Source organism: Colobus angolensis, unplaced genomic scaffold (assembly GCF_000951035.1).
Source record: "Colobus angolensis palliatus isolate OR3802 unplaced genomic scaffold, Cang.pa_1.0 Scaffold3, whole genome shotgun sequence".
In the NCBI taxonomy this organism is placed as follows: domain Eukaryota; kingdom Metazoa; phylum Chordata; class Mammalia; order Primates; family Cercopithecidae; genus Colobus; species Colobus angolensis.
In genome coordinates, this window is record NW_012116265.1 from 12,863,018 (window position 1) to 12,880,844 (window position 17,827).

At 33.3% G+C, this 17,827-nt stretch overlaps 1 protein-coding gene across 1 annotated transcript in view; it reads left to right on the plus strand.

Annotated features, from left to right (window-relative positions):
- Positions 1–17,827, plus strand: part of CEP128 (centrosomal protein 128kDa) — a 477,957-nt gene that overhangs the window by 90,293 nt on the left and 369,837 nt on the right. Inside the window, exons 10-12 of the mRNA XM_011949470.1 lie at positions 12,367–12,453; positions 14,884–14,958; positions 16,826–16,958. Coding sequence (XP_011804860.1) covers positions 12,367–12,453; positions 14,884–14,958; positions 16,826–16,958 — 295 coding nt within the window. The remainder of the gene's footprint in view (positions 1–12,366; positions 12,454–14,883; positions 14,959–16,825; positions 16,959–17,827) is intronic.

Below are 17,827 nucleotides of genomic sequence, written 5' to 3' on the forward strand. Positions count from 1 at the left end.
CTCTTTCTTTATAATTCTTTTCTTTTTTATTTTATCTTATTACACTTGGTAGAACCTGAAGTCTAATATTGAATGGAAGCAAAGATAGCAAGAATTCTTGTGTTACTTCCATATTTGTATGATTCTTAAGTGTTAAATGTTGTTGTGTGGTGTTTGCCCTGACTTTTTAGTGCTAACCTTTGTCACATTAAGAACATTGCCTTCTATTCCTAGGTTGCCAAGAGATGTTTGTTGTTATTTATTTATTTATTTTAAAAATCATGAATGGGTTGTGAAATTTATCAAATATTCTTGCTATGCACTTAACTTTGGATATTTAAATATATTGATTTAAATATGGTTGATTCCATCAATAGATATTGAGCCCTCCTTGCATTCCTGAGAACTTTGATTATAATGTTTTTTTATACATTGCTGAATTAATTTGCTATTTTTTTCTTAAGATTTTTATATTTGTGTTTATGATTGAGATCAGTTTTTCTTGCACTGACGTTTTTGGTTTTAGAAGCATGGTTACATTAGTCTCATAAAATGAATTAGGTGGAAACCTTCTTCTCCTATTTTGTGGTTTAGTTTTGTGCAAGAGAGGGATTGTCTATTTCTTGAATGTTTGTTGAAACTTACCCATAAAACAATTTGTGCCTGTTATCTTTTTGATGCAGCATATTCCTAATGTTTTTAATGTTTATTGGCTTGTATAGCCTGTTTATTAAGTCAATTTGGTAATTCATGTTTAATGTCTTGCTAGAAATAGTATTATTTTATTAGTTTTCTTTTTGACCAGTTTTGTTTATTGCTTCATTAACTTCTGCTCTTAACTCCGTTATTCTTTCTTTCTCTTCATCTAAAAGATTATTCTGTTTTATTTTGTAGGTTTGAAAATTGAATGCTTGATTGATTTTTCTGTTTTTTAAAATGAATACTGAAAATTTAACCAAATTACCATATGCTTTGTTATACTTTTATGGTAGTTTTTTTTCAAAATCTTTTATAATTTGCTGCAATTTTCTCTATAACTCAAGACGTATTTGAGAATGTCTTTTGGTATTTTCAGAAATGTATGTATGCTTATTTTTAAATTCTTTATTGTTTTTAATTTAACTCCTTTGAAAGTTGTTGAAACTTCCATTTTGACCTAATTTTATGATCAATTTTTTGTAAGTACTCCAGAGTAAGAAACAAATATTTTTCTGTATTTTGGATGCAGAATTTTATGTGCTTGTGCATGTCGTACATGCATACATACACACATATACATTTAATAGGTCACTTGTGAATTTTGTTGTTCTGTTCTTCTGTTTTCTTAGTAAATATATCAGTCTAAAGCTTCTCATTGTTATAAAGATTATCAGTTTCTCCCTGTGATTTGTGTCAGTTTTCTTTTATCTGTTTTGTGTGTGTAGTATCTCGTGTATAATTAAATTACTTCTTGGTCAATTATTTAAAAAATATTACCTTGTGTGCCTCTTGATTTTAACATTCTTAAGATTACTTTATTCATGGCATATCATTTTCCCTCTTTAATCTTTCCTTAGTATTTCCATTTTTCCATGTTTCTTACGAAATACCTTATTGCTTAAGTTAAAAATAACTTTATCTTATAAAATAATGGTTACTTTAGTCATTTTATACTTTCTGTGATTATTGGAATATTTTAAAGTGTTTTTATCATCTTTTTTTTTTAACTTCTCTTTTTGTTTCTTTTTCCCATTTTTATTTGGAATGGAATATATTATATATTCATTTTGATACTTTCTGTTTGCTTTGGAGCTGTAGATTATATTTCTGTTCTTTTGATAGCTGTTCTAAAATTTTAAACATACAGTACTTATTAGTCTAAGATATCTATGTTCCAGCTACATTGTATTCGTCTCAGTGTCTTACTGGAACATTTTTCTTCTGACTTGGTATAACTTCTCCCTTCTCATTCCTCAGGCTCAATTGTCACATCTTTAGGGAAAACTTTCCTGTTCCTTCTCCCCTTCTAAAATCGCCCCTTCAGCTCCATTGCTCACTGTCATGTATCATATTACTCTATTTTTAAAAATAGCATTACCACAAACTGTAATTATTGTTTGTTTACTTGTGCTATTATATGCCTTTGCCAAAGAATGTAGACTCCATTGGAGGGGCTTTGTGCATCGTGTTTACCCTTGTTTCTGCAACAGGTAGTACAGTGTTTATCACACAGAGCTCACTGAAGAGGTGCTAAAGCAATTGATGTTTCCAAATGTAAATGATTGTTCAGCTGCATATAATATTCTTGATAAATTTCACTCCAAGATTTTTATACCTTGTGCTACTCTACTGCTCTCATTCCTGAAGACACAAAGTAAAAGTTAAACAATTTAAACTTATTTGAAGTTTAATTATATAGTAGTTACAATGATATAATCAAAATTCCATAAACATTCTTCAAGAATTCAATCATAGTTAAACATAATTCGACTTTATAAAAATAACATTTTCATATAGTGGGTTGCTGGTTTTCAAACTATACTGACAATTTAATAAAGACAGCTGGATTTTTGATATCTTTGTGTTTAACAAGGTTTGAAAAAGAAATTCAGAATGGAGATGCCCAGATACATGCACTGTAAATGTAGGCCTCTTTGAAATATTAATTATGGATTTCTGAAGAGTGTTAATATAGCTGTGTGAGCGTGGATAAACTGACACTTCATGGAACTGTTTCCTTTGTAAGTTGACAGCAAATGCTGATTGACTTTTGAATGGACAGAAAGAATTTTTAAAGAGACTTTACAGATACAATTCCTTTTTTTTAATGTGTTTTTCTGAATGCTTGTAAGGGCAAGCTTTTTTAATTTAGGTTTTAACATAATTTGCATTAAATATTTTAAATAAATTGATACACGTCATAGAATACTTGATAGGGAATTACTACGTGTTTTGACCACTAGTCGTCAGTGTTGAACCATTAATTGTGACGTAGTAGGCAGTGTTTATTAAAGTTGGCCAAGTGTATTGAAAAACAGTTCTTTACAGTGTGCATACTCTCAACTCTTAGGGCTTTCTGAAAGTGTGCTTGGCACTAGCCTCACAAATGAAGAAATCTAATTATTTAACTGTTATTAAAAATTTAAATTTGAAATGGTGTTACCCTCCACTGTTAAAAAGTATGACACATTGTGTATTTTATATGAAGACACCTGCTGTATTTATCATGAAAACTGTCATTTCTGTGCCTTTGTATTATAGTTTCATGCTTCCTCTTCAGGGTTACAGGTTTTTTCCCTTCTTCCTTCCTCCTTCCCTCTGTCCCTCTATGGAAGAAAACTATTTATATCTAGTAAAACAGGTTATAATTTGATATGAGCATTTATTTCACGAGAATATCTTTTGCCTGTTTTTTTCTTTAGTTGTTAGAAAAGCATTTTTTATAGCTCTCATGACTCATTGCATTTCTAGTTAATTTGTATTTCTATTGAGTACCCCAAATCCCTTTTTACAAAATATTAAAGTTGTGGTATTAATTATTTATTGCTCAAAAAATGAGAAACTGTTAAGGTTATTTCTAATATACGTTTGTCCGTACTGTGGTCAAGTATTAGGATAGTATTTAGAACTATAACCTTATTATCTCATCATTTAATGCATCTTGTATGGTTGTGAGAAAAAGTTACAGTTTTATGTTTATTATCCGAGAATGAGATCCTGAAGCTTTCCTTACCAGTGTTAGTCTTGGATGGGGAATCAAGTTACAGTGATGCTGTGATTCAAAGCCACAAAGTGTGGGCGAACTTGGGTCTCTGGAGCTCCCAGTTTCCAGTTCGTTCTCCTCCTGACCTGTGAACTTGTTTGGAAGGTGCAAAATCTTACTCTTTTTGTGTGGTTCATTGAAATAAGTAGCTCATATATTTCTTCTTAAACAGATGGATAACCATCTTGATAAAATAATTTGTTTTATATTTTAAAACCTTTATATGTTTCCTTTATGTCCTTGCCTCTCCTTTTCTCCTGTTCTTTACACCAAGTCTATCATTAAATTTTGTCAGCTCTATTTAAAAAATATTTTTTTTAAATTGGAAACTATTCATCTCCTACCACTACATCTCCTCTCTTGCTTGGGCTAATGCCATAGCCTCCTTGCTTCCGTTCTTACCTCCTTGTGATCTTTTACAGAATCAGATAATGTCACATCTTTCTTCAAGACCCTTCAATGGTTTCTTTTCTTTTTTTTTGAGACAGTCTCACTCTGTTGCCCAGGCTAGAGTGCAGTGGCATGATCTTGGCTCACTGCAGCCGCCACCTCCCGGGTTCAAGTGATTCTTATGCCTCAGCCTCCCGAGTATCTGGGATTACAGGCATGTGCCATGATGTCCGGCTAATCAATGGTTTATTTATAGAAATAGAGCCCCTCTGATCTGGTTTCTGAATTCCTCTCACCCTAATTTTCTTTCTTTCCTCCTTTTTTTTTTTGAGATGTAGTCTCATTCTGTCTCCCAGGCTGGAGTGCAGTGGCACGATCTTGGCTCACTGCAGCCTCTGCCTCCTGGGTTCAAGCGATTCTCTGCCTCAGCCTCCTGAGTAGTTGGAATTACAGGCACGCGCCACAACACCCAGCTAATTTTTTTTGTATTTTAAGTAGGGATGGAGTTTCATCATGTTGACCAGGCTGGTCTCAAACTCCTGGCCTCAAGTGTTTCTCCCGCCTTGGCCTCTCAAAGTGCTGGGATTAAAGGCGTGAGCCACCACGCCTAGCCCCTAATTTTCTATCATTGTTCTTCTTGCCAACTGTAGGCTAACCATCCTAGCTGTCTTGCTTTTCCACGGATATACCAGGTACCACCTCCTCCTGGACATTTGCACTTTCTGTTCCCACAGCTAAGAATTTTCAGCTCTGAAACAATTGTACGGTTTGTGCCCTCATGTTCAGAACTCTACTTCAGAAAGCCCTTATTGACTATCATAGATAAAATACTCCTTCACTCCTGAGCCCCTTGCACTGTTGTATGTTTTCTTAACACTTTCGTTATCTGTCAACCGTCTGTCCCCTTAACCAGAATGCAGGCTTTATGAAGGTAGGGACTTACCTGTTTTGCTCGTTGCTGTATCCCCAGTACCAAGACCAGTGCTTGGCATAGAGTAGGGGCCCAGTAAGTGTTTCTTGAAGGAATGAATGAATAAATATTGCATACTATCTAGTAACTGTTCATTCAGTAAAATATTCATTTGGCCAATACTATCATGTACCTAATATAATTCAGGTACTGTGCTGGGGACTAGGGATTTAAAGATACCTAAAATACTGTCTCACCTTTTAGGAACTCCTAGTTTAGTTGAGGAAATAGAGATATTAACTGTCATTGTAATGCAGTAAGGGCATTATTCCACATTTGTGTAGTCTACAGAATATCTCAGAGGGGAAATAATTACCTCTACATGGCCCCTTGGGAAAAGTTTGGGTGAGAGAGGTGGCATTTTTGCTAAGAATGTGTTTTTACATTATTTTAGGAAATTCTTTATGAATGTGATTCTGCCCCATTGCTTGTTGTTACATGTCAAGCACTTTACCAGTCAATGGCTGAAACACTTACATAAATTTTGACTTACTATCATTTTGATTCAAACCATTGCTCTTCGTCCTATCATCAAACATCATGCTAATTATTTTCTTCTTTATGTTTGTTACTTGTGGTAACAAATAACAAATTTTTTCTTTGCAAGGATGAAATAAACACTGTTCTCTGTTCTTTATAAGACTGCGAGAGAGCCATTAATGTCAACATGCTGATAAAAAGGAAATGGATGGTGAAGAACGATTGACTATTATAGGATTTAGTTTTCAAAGGCGTTTGAATGCTATTTGACACAGCTTGAAACAGGCAGGTCTGAGATACATCATGCTCTTCAGTCGCCTTTTTAGTCTTTTTCTTGATTTCCATCCTTGCCCCCTTATTCCACCTCTTACAGATGACACTAAAACACTTTTAATATTTTTTTCAGTGAAAGATATTTTTTCCCCCAACGCTTCTATAGAAGAGAATTCTGAAGAGACCTTGGAGGATGTCTCTTTCAACCTTCTACTTGATATTTGAATTTCCATTTACAGAGCAAGCTAGCTTCTTAGATATTTTAGAGTGTCTCCACAAGCTATATTATCTTTCTAGTATTGTGAAATAGTTGGCTGGATTAAAGAATATTCCAGTTTGATAATATATTTCAGTGGCCTAGTATTGAATAATGATAAAACAAAAGTTGAAAGTTTAGAAATGTATTCTATATCATAGAAGTAGTAGCATGCCAGCTGTTAGCTTTTGGATTCATTGAAGGGTGCAGTTTTATGAGATGATGTATAAATGTAAGTTGTCGTGAAGTTCTTATTATCTGATTTCTATATAATTAACATTTATGTCATGTCTTCTGAAGTTCTTTACTTTATTAAGAAAATAATACTAAAGGCTATTAATTATTAAATGCTTGCAATGTACTTTTTGCTCCATTCAGTTCCTCATTTTAACGGTCTTTCTCCAAAATTCTACCATGTATGTTATCTTACATTTTCTTATTTAAGTATTTTTGTAAAATGTGTGTTTTTCAGGATGTCTTCCTGGGTTGATAAATTTGCTTATAGGTTCCTTGATCCTACCATCCTATTAACTATGAGCTAGTCCCCATATGATTTTTTTGTTCTTCTTTTATCTCTTCTTTCCCCACTGGTAACTACTGGGATTATATTCACTTTCTGGGTTCTTGAAGAGTCATTACTTACTCTATTATGGCCTCTGACTTCTTTCTTTATTCTACGTAGTATTTCAGCATATGTGTAAGTGTTCTTGTAAAGCACTTGTAATTCTATTGGGGAATAGTAGAAGTTTACACGATAGATAAATACTCTTATTGCTACTGTGAGTTGTGTTTAAGCCTGACACATATTTTATGTTCATACCACATATTACTATATCTCAAAGTATGTTTAATCACTTCTACTTTGCTATGTGTACTTATATGTTCTTGCCAATATTGTCATTGTAAATTATAACAAATAAGACTAGCATGAATCTGTGTGAGTCACTTTTTGCAGCACCATATGCAAATAGACATTTAATGCTGTTAATGCTATGATGATGATGAAAAATGTCTGCTGCTCCTGTTGACTGAACAGCTGCCTGACAATAGACTGAGATTTTCTGTGTGCAGGACTTGTTTAATTTCTATGTTATGCTTTTCTTGAAGAGTGGAATGTTTCTGTCTATGTTTTCAGTGAATTTATGCTAGGCCATCTGTTTATAAAGCCCCTTTCCATCATTATCAATTAATATTTATTGGGCAACTACTGAGTGCATAGTAATATTGTACAAACAAAAACCATTTTGCTACAGATAGACGTATTCATTGACTTAGTACTGTTTTATTTTTATTAGAAAATAGTGAAAAACAAAAAAAATCCTCCTAAATCCAAAGGCATAAAATAACATCCTCTAACTCTGGACACTGAAAGATGTTGTATATTTACAGAGCTTTCTGTTCAAAGATATACAACTTGAGAAATTCTAAATTAAATTTCCATAATTATCTATGATCTTCTATTTGTCAACAATCCTAACTCAGTGGTCCTGCATTTAGAAAGTCAAATGAAGTATTATATTACTGTGGATTTCTAATAAAACTATGCATCTCTTTTTGAGAGCAAACTACTCAGATAAAAACAGACCTTCTTCTAGGAGCATTTGTTTTTTGATTTTGAAGGAAATCCTGGAAAGTGCACTTGTTGGGCTCACATTTAACTTTACTTGCAAGATTTTTATTAAGTTAAAGATTGCATAAAAATATAATCTGTTCCAGTAAAAGCAATGGCATGTTAGGGAATAATACTCATTACCATTGTTGCTTTTGAATTAAAGAAGTTAAAAGACTTTTATGTCTTTTTAGCATACTGGCTTTTTTATGAAGCGATTAAGGTTTTGTTTTGCAGATTGGCAAATTTACAACATTTGAAGAATGAAATCCTGACACTAGTCAACAGCGGTTTTATCTTTGAGTTATTATTATAGTCATGGTATTGAATTTTTGCGGATTCATTCATAATCTCTGGTCTAGTTAGCCTTCTGTGAGGCCCTTGGCTAGGTTTAGGGTAAAGATTGTGTCCACGAAACAGAGCAAAGGGAATTCATGACTGAACCCTTGACCTTGTTTGGGTTCGTTGACACTGGGTGCCCTAAACAGTGGTAGATTCCATAGGTATGGGCATAGTGGAACCAAGAAGTTTATTTGTTCACTGGGGAAAATAGATCAGTAAAAAGCATCCATCTCTTCCACCAAGATAATTCCTATAAGAGCCCTTGTGTATTTTTGGGATTCTTGAAATAATAAACATCTTATTAGAAGAGAAAAAAAAAAATCTAGGCCATTCTCAAAATAAAACCTTGAGCTTTATGTTTAAATACCACAGGTATCTTTAAGGAATGTTATTAAGGATTACTATTACTATTAGAAATAGTATTTAACTTATGATTGATCCTACTTAACTACATGATATTGGATATTACCCTTTGAAAAAGAGGAATTGTTGTATTTTGTGACTTATGTGCTTACTGTTTCCATCTGGAAAATACACACAGTTCAATTCGTACCAAGTTTTTTGAATTTCTCTCTTACTTTGATATCCCTTAAGTTTGTGTGGTATCATAATAGTATCAGTATTGCATTCCTTTTGGACTTCTATCAAGCATTTCTACTTTTCACCTACCAAAGTGTGTGGTGTGTGTGATTTGTTTTATTTTTTATTTTTTTAGTTGTAGTTGTTGTAGAATTTCCTTTCCTTGGTCATGGCTGAAAAATAAATTTTTTTGAACAATTTAAGTAATATCCACTTAGCTATTTTTAAATTAGATATTGGTTCAAGGATTTAGAATATGAATGCATTGTTTTGTTTTTTTTTGCCTTGAAAAGAAACTTAATTTTTTTTGTTTTGATTTTTGTTGGCACAGATAATCCCCAACTGGATGAACTTAAAGGCTAAAATTTTCCATTACTTTAGCTTGTTCTCATGGGGGAGGAATCTCTAACTTGATTTGGGAAAAAGCATAATTTAGAAATTCAAAGAACATGACAAAAAAAAGTATGTGTTAATATAAATTAGTAGTACATGTTCTGAGTAATAAAATCCTGCTGTATTATGCATATAGAGTCCTTTTAAATATATGTATTATTTTATTAATGTTTGACGCCTTTGGACCTGTGTTTAGGCGTCCAAAAAGAATTTTTGAGATAGACATCAGATTTCCATCTTAACAAAATTTTTAATTAAATAAAGTTTCCATGATAGTGTTTTATACATACTCAGTACTAGAGTTAATAGAGTTTTTGCTTGATTGAAAGTGTCCTTAAAGCGACCTCAAAATTTTAGTATACATAAATATAAACAACATATAACTTCAGCTTATAGCTCATGTGGTCTAACTTGGATTGGAATCGCATTATATTCTGTTAAGCTTAAAATATTTGTCCACTGGCTTTTATTTTCTACCCATGTGAAGAGTTTAATTACAAAATATAGTAAGAACAATGATTTTCTAGTGTTTAGTGATATAACTTCTTCATTCTTTGTTGTTACTGGAAAAAAATCTGATTTGATAGTTTGTACTTTCAAGTAAATGATGTTGACTGTTTAATATGAGCACATACTTGTTTTTCTGTAGTGTTGTTACTTTACCAGTAAATGATCTACATGTTCTTGCCCTTGTGACCAAAGGCGTGCAATTGTAGCACTGCTGAGTGATTAGGATAACTTGGGATAGGTTATGTTTATAATTTTTCTCCGGAAATTTCATTGGCCTGTGTGGGAATTAACATGTGATTTTTATTTCATTCCCATGCCATCATTCTTAACCAAGCTTGCTGGTCCATTTAAAGCAGACAAAGGGCCTTTAATTCCCTATTTGTTCTACATCTTGGAGTGTGTTGTCTGTTAGAGCCTCTTGATAAACATGCTTGTTGTCAATGTGGTAGAGATTTTTATAGTTAAGTGAGAGGTCTACAAACATTTTTCTTTTCCCCTTTTTACTACTCTCTAAAAGGAAAAGCTACATTTTTTTTTCCACTATATGTAACTATGAGAATTTAGAATCACCTACTTCTAAGGAAATGCAGTAGTACAATACACGATACGACACACTTAAGGGAAAGAAGAAAAATTGTTGTTATTAAAGATTTAAATGTGCCCCAGGGACCCTCTATTAAGGCTCAGTGTTGTTGCTGTGATCTTAAACGTGTAAAAGACAATCTAAATCCTGGAGCAGGGCACATGATAGCTTTTAGCTAAACTGCTCTTAGGAAACAAACAAGCTTTAAAGAACAAAATAACATAATTATTGAAATTCATTGGCATGTGATTTTTTTTCTTCTTTTATAACTGCTTTTACTGGGTCAGTTTTAATATAATTCTAAGTTGCTTGATTTAAGTCAAATGGAAAAGAAATCCAGTGCAGGCTTACACCCTTAAAAAAAGGTAGTAAATTAGTTAACGTTTATTATTAAGGTTTAAAGAAATGGCTTGTAATTTTGATTTGGCTAATTTAAAAATGTCTCTCTTTGAGTATTGTTTGTGTTTTCAGTGTTTACAGGTGCATCAATATATATTTAATGGCCCTTAAGTGTTAGCTTTTCCTTCTTTGTCTTTCATTTTAAACTAGATAATGTAGAAAACGATTCAATATTCTAGGCTACAGTATTGCATTTGTGTTTACTTGTTTACTGACTCATGGTATATAGAAAGCAGAGCTAGTGTTCAAACTTAATGGCATTTCTAGATGATATAGTGGAAATGTAGTAATTTGCTTTGGATCGTTCCTTAGTATCTCACTTTTTCTCCTTATTGAAAACAATAGAATTTAAGTTATCATTCACAAAAAGTTTTTAAGACTTATATATACTTAGAGTAAAAGGAGAAATTGAAAAAAGGAGACTATTAAATACAGTTTTAGGCAGCAAGTAGAGCTATAATAGAAAAGTACATTATTTTGGAAAATCAATATTATAAATAACTTATTAGATGTTGTAAGGGGAAAGTAAGGAAGAAAGGAGTAGCACAATATTATTTTAGCAAATGTCTAAGTATCCAAGAGAATTAGAGTTTCTTTTATTCAACCAACTTAAATGTAGAAATTTTGATTTTTTTTATTTAATTTTTTTTGAGGATCTCACTCTGTTACCCAGTCTATTATTATTACCAATAATAATAGTTGCATTTTATTGCACATTTCCTGGGAGCCAGACATTGCTTTATGTGCTCTACAGATATCAAACCATTGAGTTTTCATCACTACCCTTTAAGTTTGGTATTATTATTTCAATATGAAGCAGCAGTGTACTCAGTTGTTAAGAGGCAGGCAGCCATAATCTGTATCCTATCTCTGTCACTAAGTAGGTGAGTGACGTTAGGCAAATGATTCAACTTCTTGTGCTCCAATTTCCCCTTTAATAAAATGAGCTTGGAATAATAATAATTCATAGAATCATCATGAGGAGTAAATGTATATTTTGAATATATGTAATATATTTATTTATTATATGTAAGGAGAAGAAGAATGCCTGGACATACGAAACACTATAAAAGTGTGATAATATTGTTATTCTCAAATCAAAATTATTTTTCATTTTGTTGATGCCTCTCTGCCTCTTTACTCAATTTCTATTTGAGAGTCGGAATTATGGCAGAGGGAGCTGAAATTGATTGAGTATACTTGCATCAAAGCAGTTTTTTAACATATTTTGCTGTTTGCCTAAAAGTTGGTTTTCTGTTGATCTTGTTGGAAAAGCTTCTGGAAGCTTGGCTTTTCACAAGTCTTATGGACTTTACACATACACCTTGCTAAGTCTAAACACTAAAATTGTTAAAAATATTTTTTAAGCAAATGGAATGCATTTCAGATATTATGAAAGACATTTCCAAGTATAATTTTCCCCTTTAAGTTTAATTTTGTTTTAACATAGAAACAAACCAAAGCAAACACTTTTATAGTTAACTTTTGAAATGTGTATTTTCTTAAAGTTCTTTTTCCTCATTTTATTAAAGAGGGGAACCTGTAGAAAAGAATATTTGTTTCCAAGAAAACTGTTAGCTATCTAGGCCCTCTAAATAATGTAGTAAAATTCCCAAAGATGGGGAAAAAAAGGAAACGAAGTGAATATTAATTAGGATGATCAGGAATTGTTTATTGTTTATATTTTGTCCCCACTGAAGCGTTCTTAGGGTTACAGTGAATGAGCAGGTTGTAATTTATAGATTTTGTGTAACTCATATCCATGTCTTCCTTAGCCCTAATACATAATAAATTCTAGTAGTGACTTTCAGTTTTGTACATATTTTGGAATAATTTTTTTTCCCCACCTCTTTCATTCCAGGCACTAAAGAAACAAGAAGCTAAAGCAGATGAGCATGAGGGGGCAATAAAAAATAAGCTAATACAAACTGAAACCGAGAAGAATCAAGTAAGATTTTAAAAGTTATCTTTCAGAGAATAAAGTGGTTTGGGGCCAATGGTATTTGTTGAGTGCCTTGAAAAGTGTCCCCAGGATCCTTTAGAACACTGTGAATTCTTTATCTTTCTATATGGAGTCAATTGGTTCAGCAGCTCTTCTACTTGCTAGGACTTACTCTTGGAAACAGAGAAGCAAGTTGTTTGCTACCTTGTCATCTATGACCGCTCTGCTTTCTTGAGAGCTGAATTAAACTTTACCTTTTCTTGTTGGAAACATTTTAAGAACTTGACTTTGTTGCAGGGTTAGAAAAGGCCTGTCATTTGGAGACTGAATATTTTGGTTATATTCATTTTCATTATAGTGGACAGATATAGTAAGCAGCCCAGTTCTGAAAGCATTCTCTATTTCTATTAAATTAAATTAAATATCAACGACCTTTGACCTATGTTCATGTTTATGAACTGTGTGTTCATGTCTATGAGCACGTAGAGCTTAGCACTTTAGAGTTAGAAAGGAATTCAGAGGCCAAACAACTCTTCCTTAATTTGTGAATAAGCAGATTTAAGGATGAGCTCAAAGTAATAGAAGATGAAGTGAAAATTTGCCCTGTTCTTTACTCAGTATTGCTTTTTTCTACCTACCATTGCCTCCTTTATTTTATTTCACCCACTCATGTAAAGGCAGCTTCCCTGCTGCTTTCAGGGTAAGTGAAGTATGTTAGGTCATCAAATTTGCCCTTTGGGAGTTGTGATGTTGAAATTACACAGGGATTATGACCAATATGGGCTTTGGTTGATTTCAAAGTCATTTGGCTTCAATTATGATTTCTTCACTCTATTTCTCCATAGAGACTAAAGCACAGGTCAGACAGTATTTTATGTGGATTCTGTGATCCCCACATATACTTTACTTTTTAAAAAATATGACATTTGTTTTATGAGCCACATGTATAATTTTAAAACAATTATATACTGAGATTTAAAGATATATTTTGAAATAATTATGGATTTATGGGATATTGTAAAACAAGATGCACAGAGAGGTCCCATGCACCCAGTTTCCCTCAGTGGTAACATTTTGCATAATTGCCATTCAATATCAAAACCAGGAAATTGTTGGTGCAATCTACTTAGTTTATACAGATTTCACCAGCTTTATATATACTCATTTGTGTTTTATGTGTTTGTGTGTGTGTGTGTGTGTGTGTGAAGTTCAATCCATTTTTATCTTGTATAGATTCTTGTTACCACTACCACCATCAGGATACAGAACTGTTCCATCAACCACAAGGCTCTCTCATGTTCTTTCATAAGCACACCTACCACATGTGCAATTATTAAAGGATTAATATACAGATAGCAGTTGTTAAATTGAAATGATAATTTAGAATAAGTACTACAAATCTAAGCACTTACTAGCGTCTTAATATAAATGTGCGATTTTTATAAAACTACCTTACTGTTATAAAATGCAAATAAATCTAGGACATATAAGCTCTAAATTTTTAAGAAACTTATGTTCTATCCTATTACATATTTCAGCTTGAAATCATCTAGGCATGTTAGGAGTTTGTAGAATATTTAGTCACTTAACTGGTCCCATTTTTTTTTTTTTTTTTTTTGAGACAGAGTCTCACTCTGTTGCCCAGGCTGGAGTGCAGTGGCGCGATCTTGGCTCACTGCAAGCTCTGCCTCCCGGGTTCACGCCATTCTCCTGCCTCAGCCTCCCGAGTAGCTGGGACTACAGGCGCCACCACCACACCCGGCTAAGTTTTTGTATTTTTAGTAGAGGCAGGTTTTCACCATGTTAGCCAGGATGGTCTCGATCTCCTGAACTGGTCACATTTTTTATCAATATTTATCTCATGGCAGTATCATTAAGGAAATTTTAAACGTCTCATTCTGTATTTAGACATTTAAAAATTTAAGGAATGTCTTATAAATATTAGAAATATTAGGGATGTAGGAAATCACCAATTAGATGAAACTTTTGAGTTATTGGGTCCCTGCAGTTTTTATTCTAATTTAGTTAATTTGATACTACATTTTCTAATTTAAAGGAAAAAATTGCCTTAGAATTTAGATTAAAGTGATTTAGAATTGGAAGGGATCTCAGAGACTGTTTAATACAAAATTTTTATTATAGAGATGACAGAACAGAGGCCTAAGGAGAAGAGACTGGTACTGACTCACAGTTGGGGTGAAACTTACTAGATCCCGACTTCCTGAGGCCTGGTCTAGTTCACTTCATGTTATACGATTAACATTATTTTAATGGAAGTATTGATATATGCTCATAGTGAGAGATTTATTCTTTTATGTTAGCTGTAAATGTCTTCTGAAAACTTTTCCACTTTTCTCCTTTTAAACTGTGCCCATAATAATTTAGTTATCTTCTGTTCCATTGGACATTTTTATTTATCCTTTGTTGAAACTCTAGCTTGAACAGGAATTGGAGCTATCTCGAAAGTTATTGAATCACTCTGAAGGCAGCCGAGAAACACTTTTGCATCAGGTAAGTCTATGCAAGTTATTATAATATACTTTTATATTAAATCAGGACTGAGTAGCTCTATTTAAATGTCTTTGTGAAAGGAAAAAAAAAAAAAACCTAGGTCTAGAAAAAAATGTTTTCCTAAGGAATGTATATTAGCACACCTAAGCAAAAGATAAAATTCTTTCAGGGAAATTCAGAGAAAGCTAGTACAAACATCAGCCAAAGTCCCCACTGCGTTGGTGTATCTTGCTGATTGCTGCTACAACTTACTACTTATCTCTCTTAGCATGAGCAGTGTAAAAGTAAGACTGAAAGTATAAGATAAAATTTTCCCAGGAGCTTAATTTTATTCCAGGAGGCATTGGGAAGTAAAGGAAGAAGTAAACTACATAAAACAGACCTTTGCATGTTTACGTTACTTTGAATAACATTATTGTCTTTAATTCATGTTTTCAAGATACTACTTGACCCTTTTAAACCAAAGATAAGCTTATTTTATTTTATTTTTTTTGAGACGCAGTCTCACTCTGTTGCCAGGCTGGACTGCAGTGGCGCAATCTCGGTTCACCACAACCTCCGCCTCCTGGGCTCAAGTGATTCTACTGCCTTGGCCTCCCGGTAGCTGGGATTACAGGCATGCACCACCACACCTGGCTAATGTTCTGTTTTTTTTCAGTAGAGACAGGGTTTCACCATGTTGGCCAGGATGGTCTCCATCTCCTGACCTCGTGATCCCCTGCCTCGGCCTCCCAAAGTGCTGGGATTATAGGTGTGAGCCATCACACCTGGCCGATAAGGCTTAATTATTAAGTATAACATTTTGCATTCCATCAGCCCACAATGGGAATTTGGCGCTTCTGATGTTTAAAGTTCAGTAACTTTAAATAACCATCTTACATACATTGGATAAGGGCATATGGGTTTCTAACTGCCTCTCTGTCTGTGTTTAATACAAACTGCAATTATACTTTCTTCTGTTTTGAAGTGTGTTTTATATAACTCACCTTCAGAATATGCTAGGGGTAGGCAAAGATGTCAAGCATTATAGATGTTCAGAAGGAGTATTACATTTTGACAATTGGTGCTGAAAATGCAAGATAGCACCTGTTTTACAAAATCTTTGAAAATATTCACTGACTTTGTTCTGCAGCCAGTGGTCACATGGAATTAATTTTGGCAGAGTTCAAACTTTCCTTTTTAGAAGTTTATATTTGTATTTAATTCCATTCTGATTTGTTTGGAACTCTGACTTATAATCTCCAGTTTCAGTTATGGAAGCAAGATATGTCTTTGTTTAGGTAGTCATTGTGATTTTAGCTGAATCTTTTTGTCACTGTTAACTTGTTTAATGGTCTTTTGGAAGTACCTGTTATGTGCTAGGTGATTTAGCAGTCTAAGGATAGAAAGATAAATCAGTTTCTGACTTCAAGGAGTTTAGAGTTTATTCAACAGCATCTATTACATACTTATTCTGAGCATTATTTTAGTATCAAAATATGCTAAATCATGATCATTTATCTTGAATTTAACAACCAATAGACCATGTTCACATGAAAGCAAATGGGTGAAAATAGAAAAATATAAAAACGTATAATACTTAATTGAAGCTGATTTGGGTTAATAGTAATGGAGTAGACTGAGGACAAATAAGTGATTAAAAAAAAATCTGATCACATTCTTTGCCTCAGTGGACACAGAGAAGGAAAAACTATGCATTTATTCTTTGTGGAATAAATGAGAGGAATGAGGAAATGGAGCAGGAAACCGTTCCACTATGCTTGGAAGGAGATTAACCTGGATTCAACTTGTGTTTACAATAGCCCATTTGAAGTAGGTCTTTTTCTGATTGTGAAAACTGATGTTTGATTTTTGACAATGTGTTTAGGTAGAAGAACTGCGTGCACAACTTACGAAAGCAGAGGGTGATCGAAAGGGTTTACAGCATCAAGTGTCTCAGATTTCCAAGCAACAGTCAAACTATCAGGATGAACAAGGGGAGGACTGGAGGTTTAGGAGAGGTAAAATGTAGATTTGTACCTAATAATGTGATAATTTGTGTGGGGGCTTTTTGGTCTTTCTTAGAAAATACTTTTCATCCTCAGAAATTGCATTCCTTTGTGATGCTCATATCATACTATTTCTTGATCTATTAAAAATTTTCTGATAAGTTGATAATAATTTAGCATCATCCCATTTTAATATCTTCCCTGCTTGGTTCAAACCCATTTGGGTTATTAGACCTACTTAACCACGGATGGTTTTCTCTTAGAAAGAGCCCGCAAAAGCAGTAGTTTTTCCAGCCTCCTGTTCCCACGCCCAAATATATGTGCATATGTGTATGTATGTACCAGTCTTTGTACTTACACTGTAAATGTCACTCTGTCTTTCACATTCTCTTATCTCAGTTTTCAATATAGGAGAAATTAAAGTTAATACCCTATCTTTTTTGTGATCTGGAGTTGGTGACAAAAATTAATCACAACTCAGAAGTAGTCATGAGCTGTATCACTGGCTTTTAATGTGGATTAGGAACACTTTGTGTTTGAAAAATATTAGGATACCTTCTCAGTGGAGGTGTTAATTTAAATTATGAAATTTAATGACTGGATGTATGTTCAGGCTTAATAATGATAATATTGAGATTATGTAATGGTTTCTATTAGGTGAGTTCACATTGCTCAGCTTCTATATTATTCCAATAATGAGGCTTCCTGCTCAAATGCTCAAAGTATTGGTGAAATTTTTTTAAGTGTTTGATGTACTATTAAATTCAGGGAAGGTAAATATTGCCCCAGGCTTTCCAAATATACCTCTATATGTTGCCTAAGCTAGAATTTCCACATTGCCAGAAAATCATCAATGGATGACAAATTTCGACAAACCTATT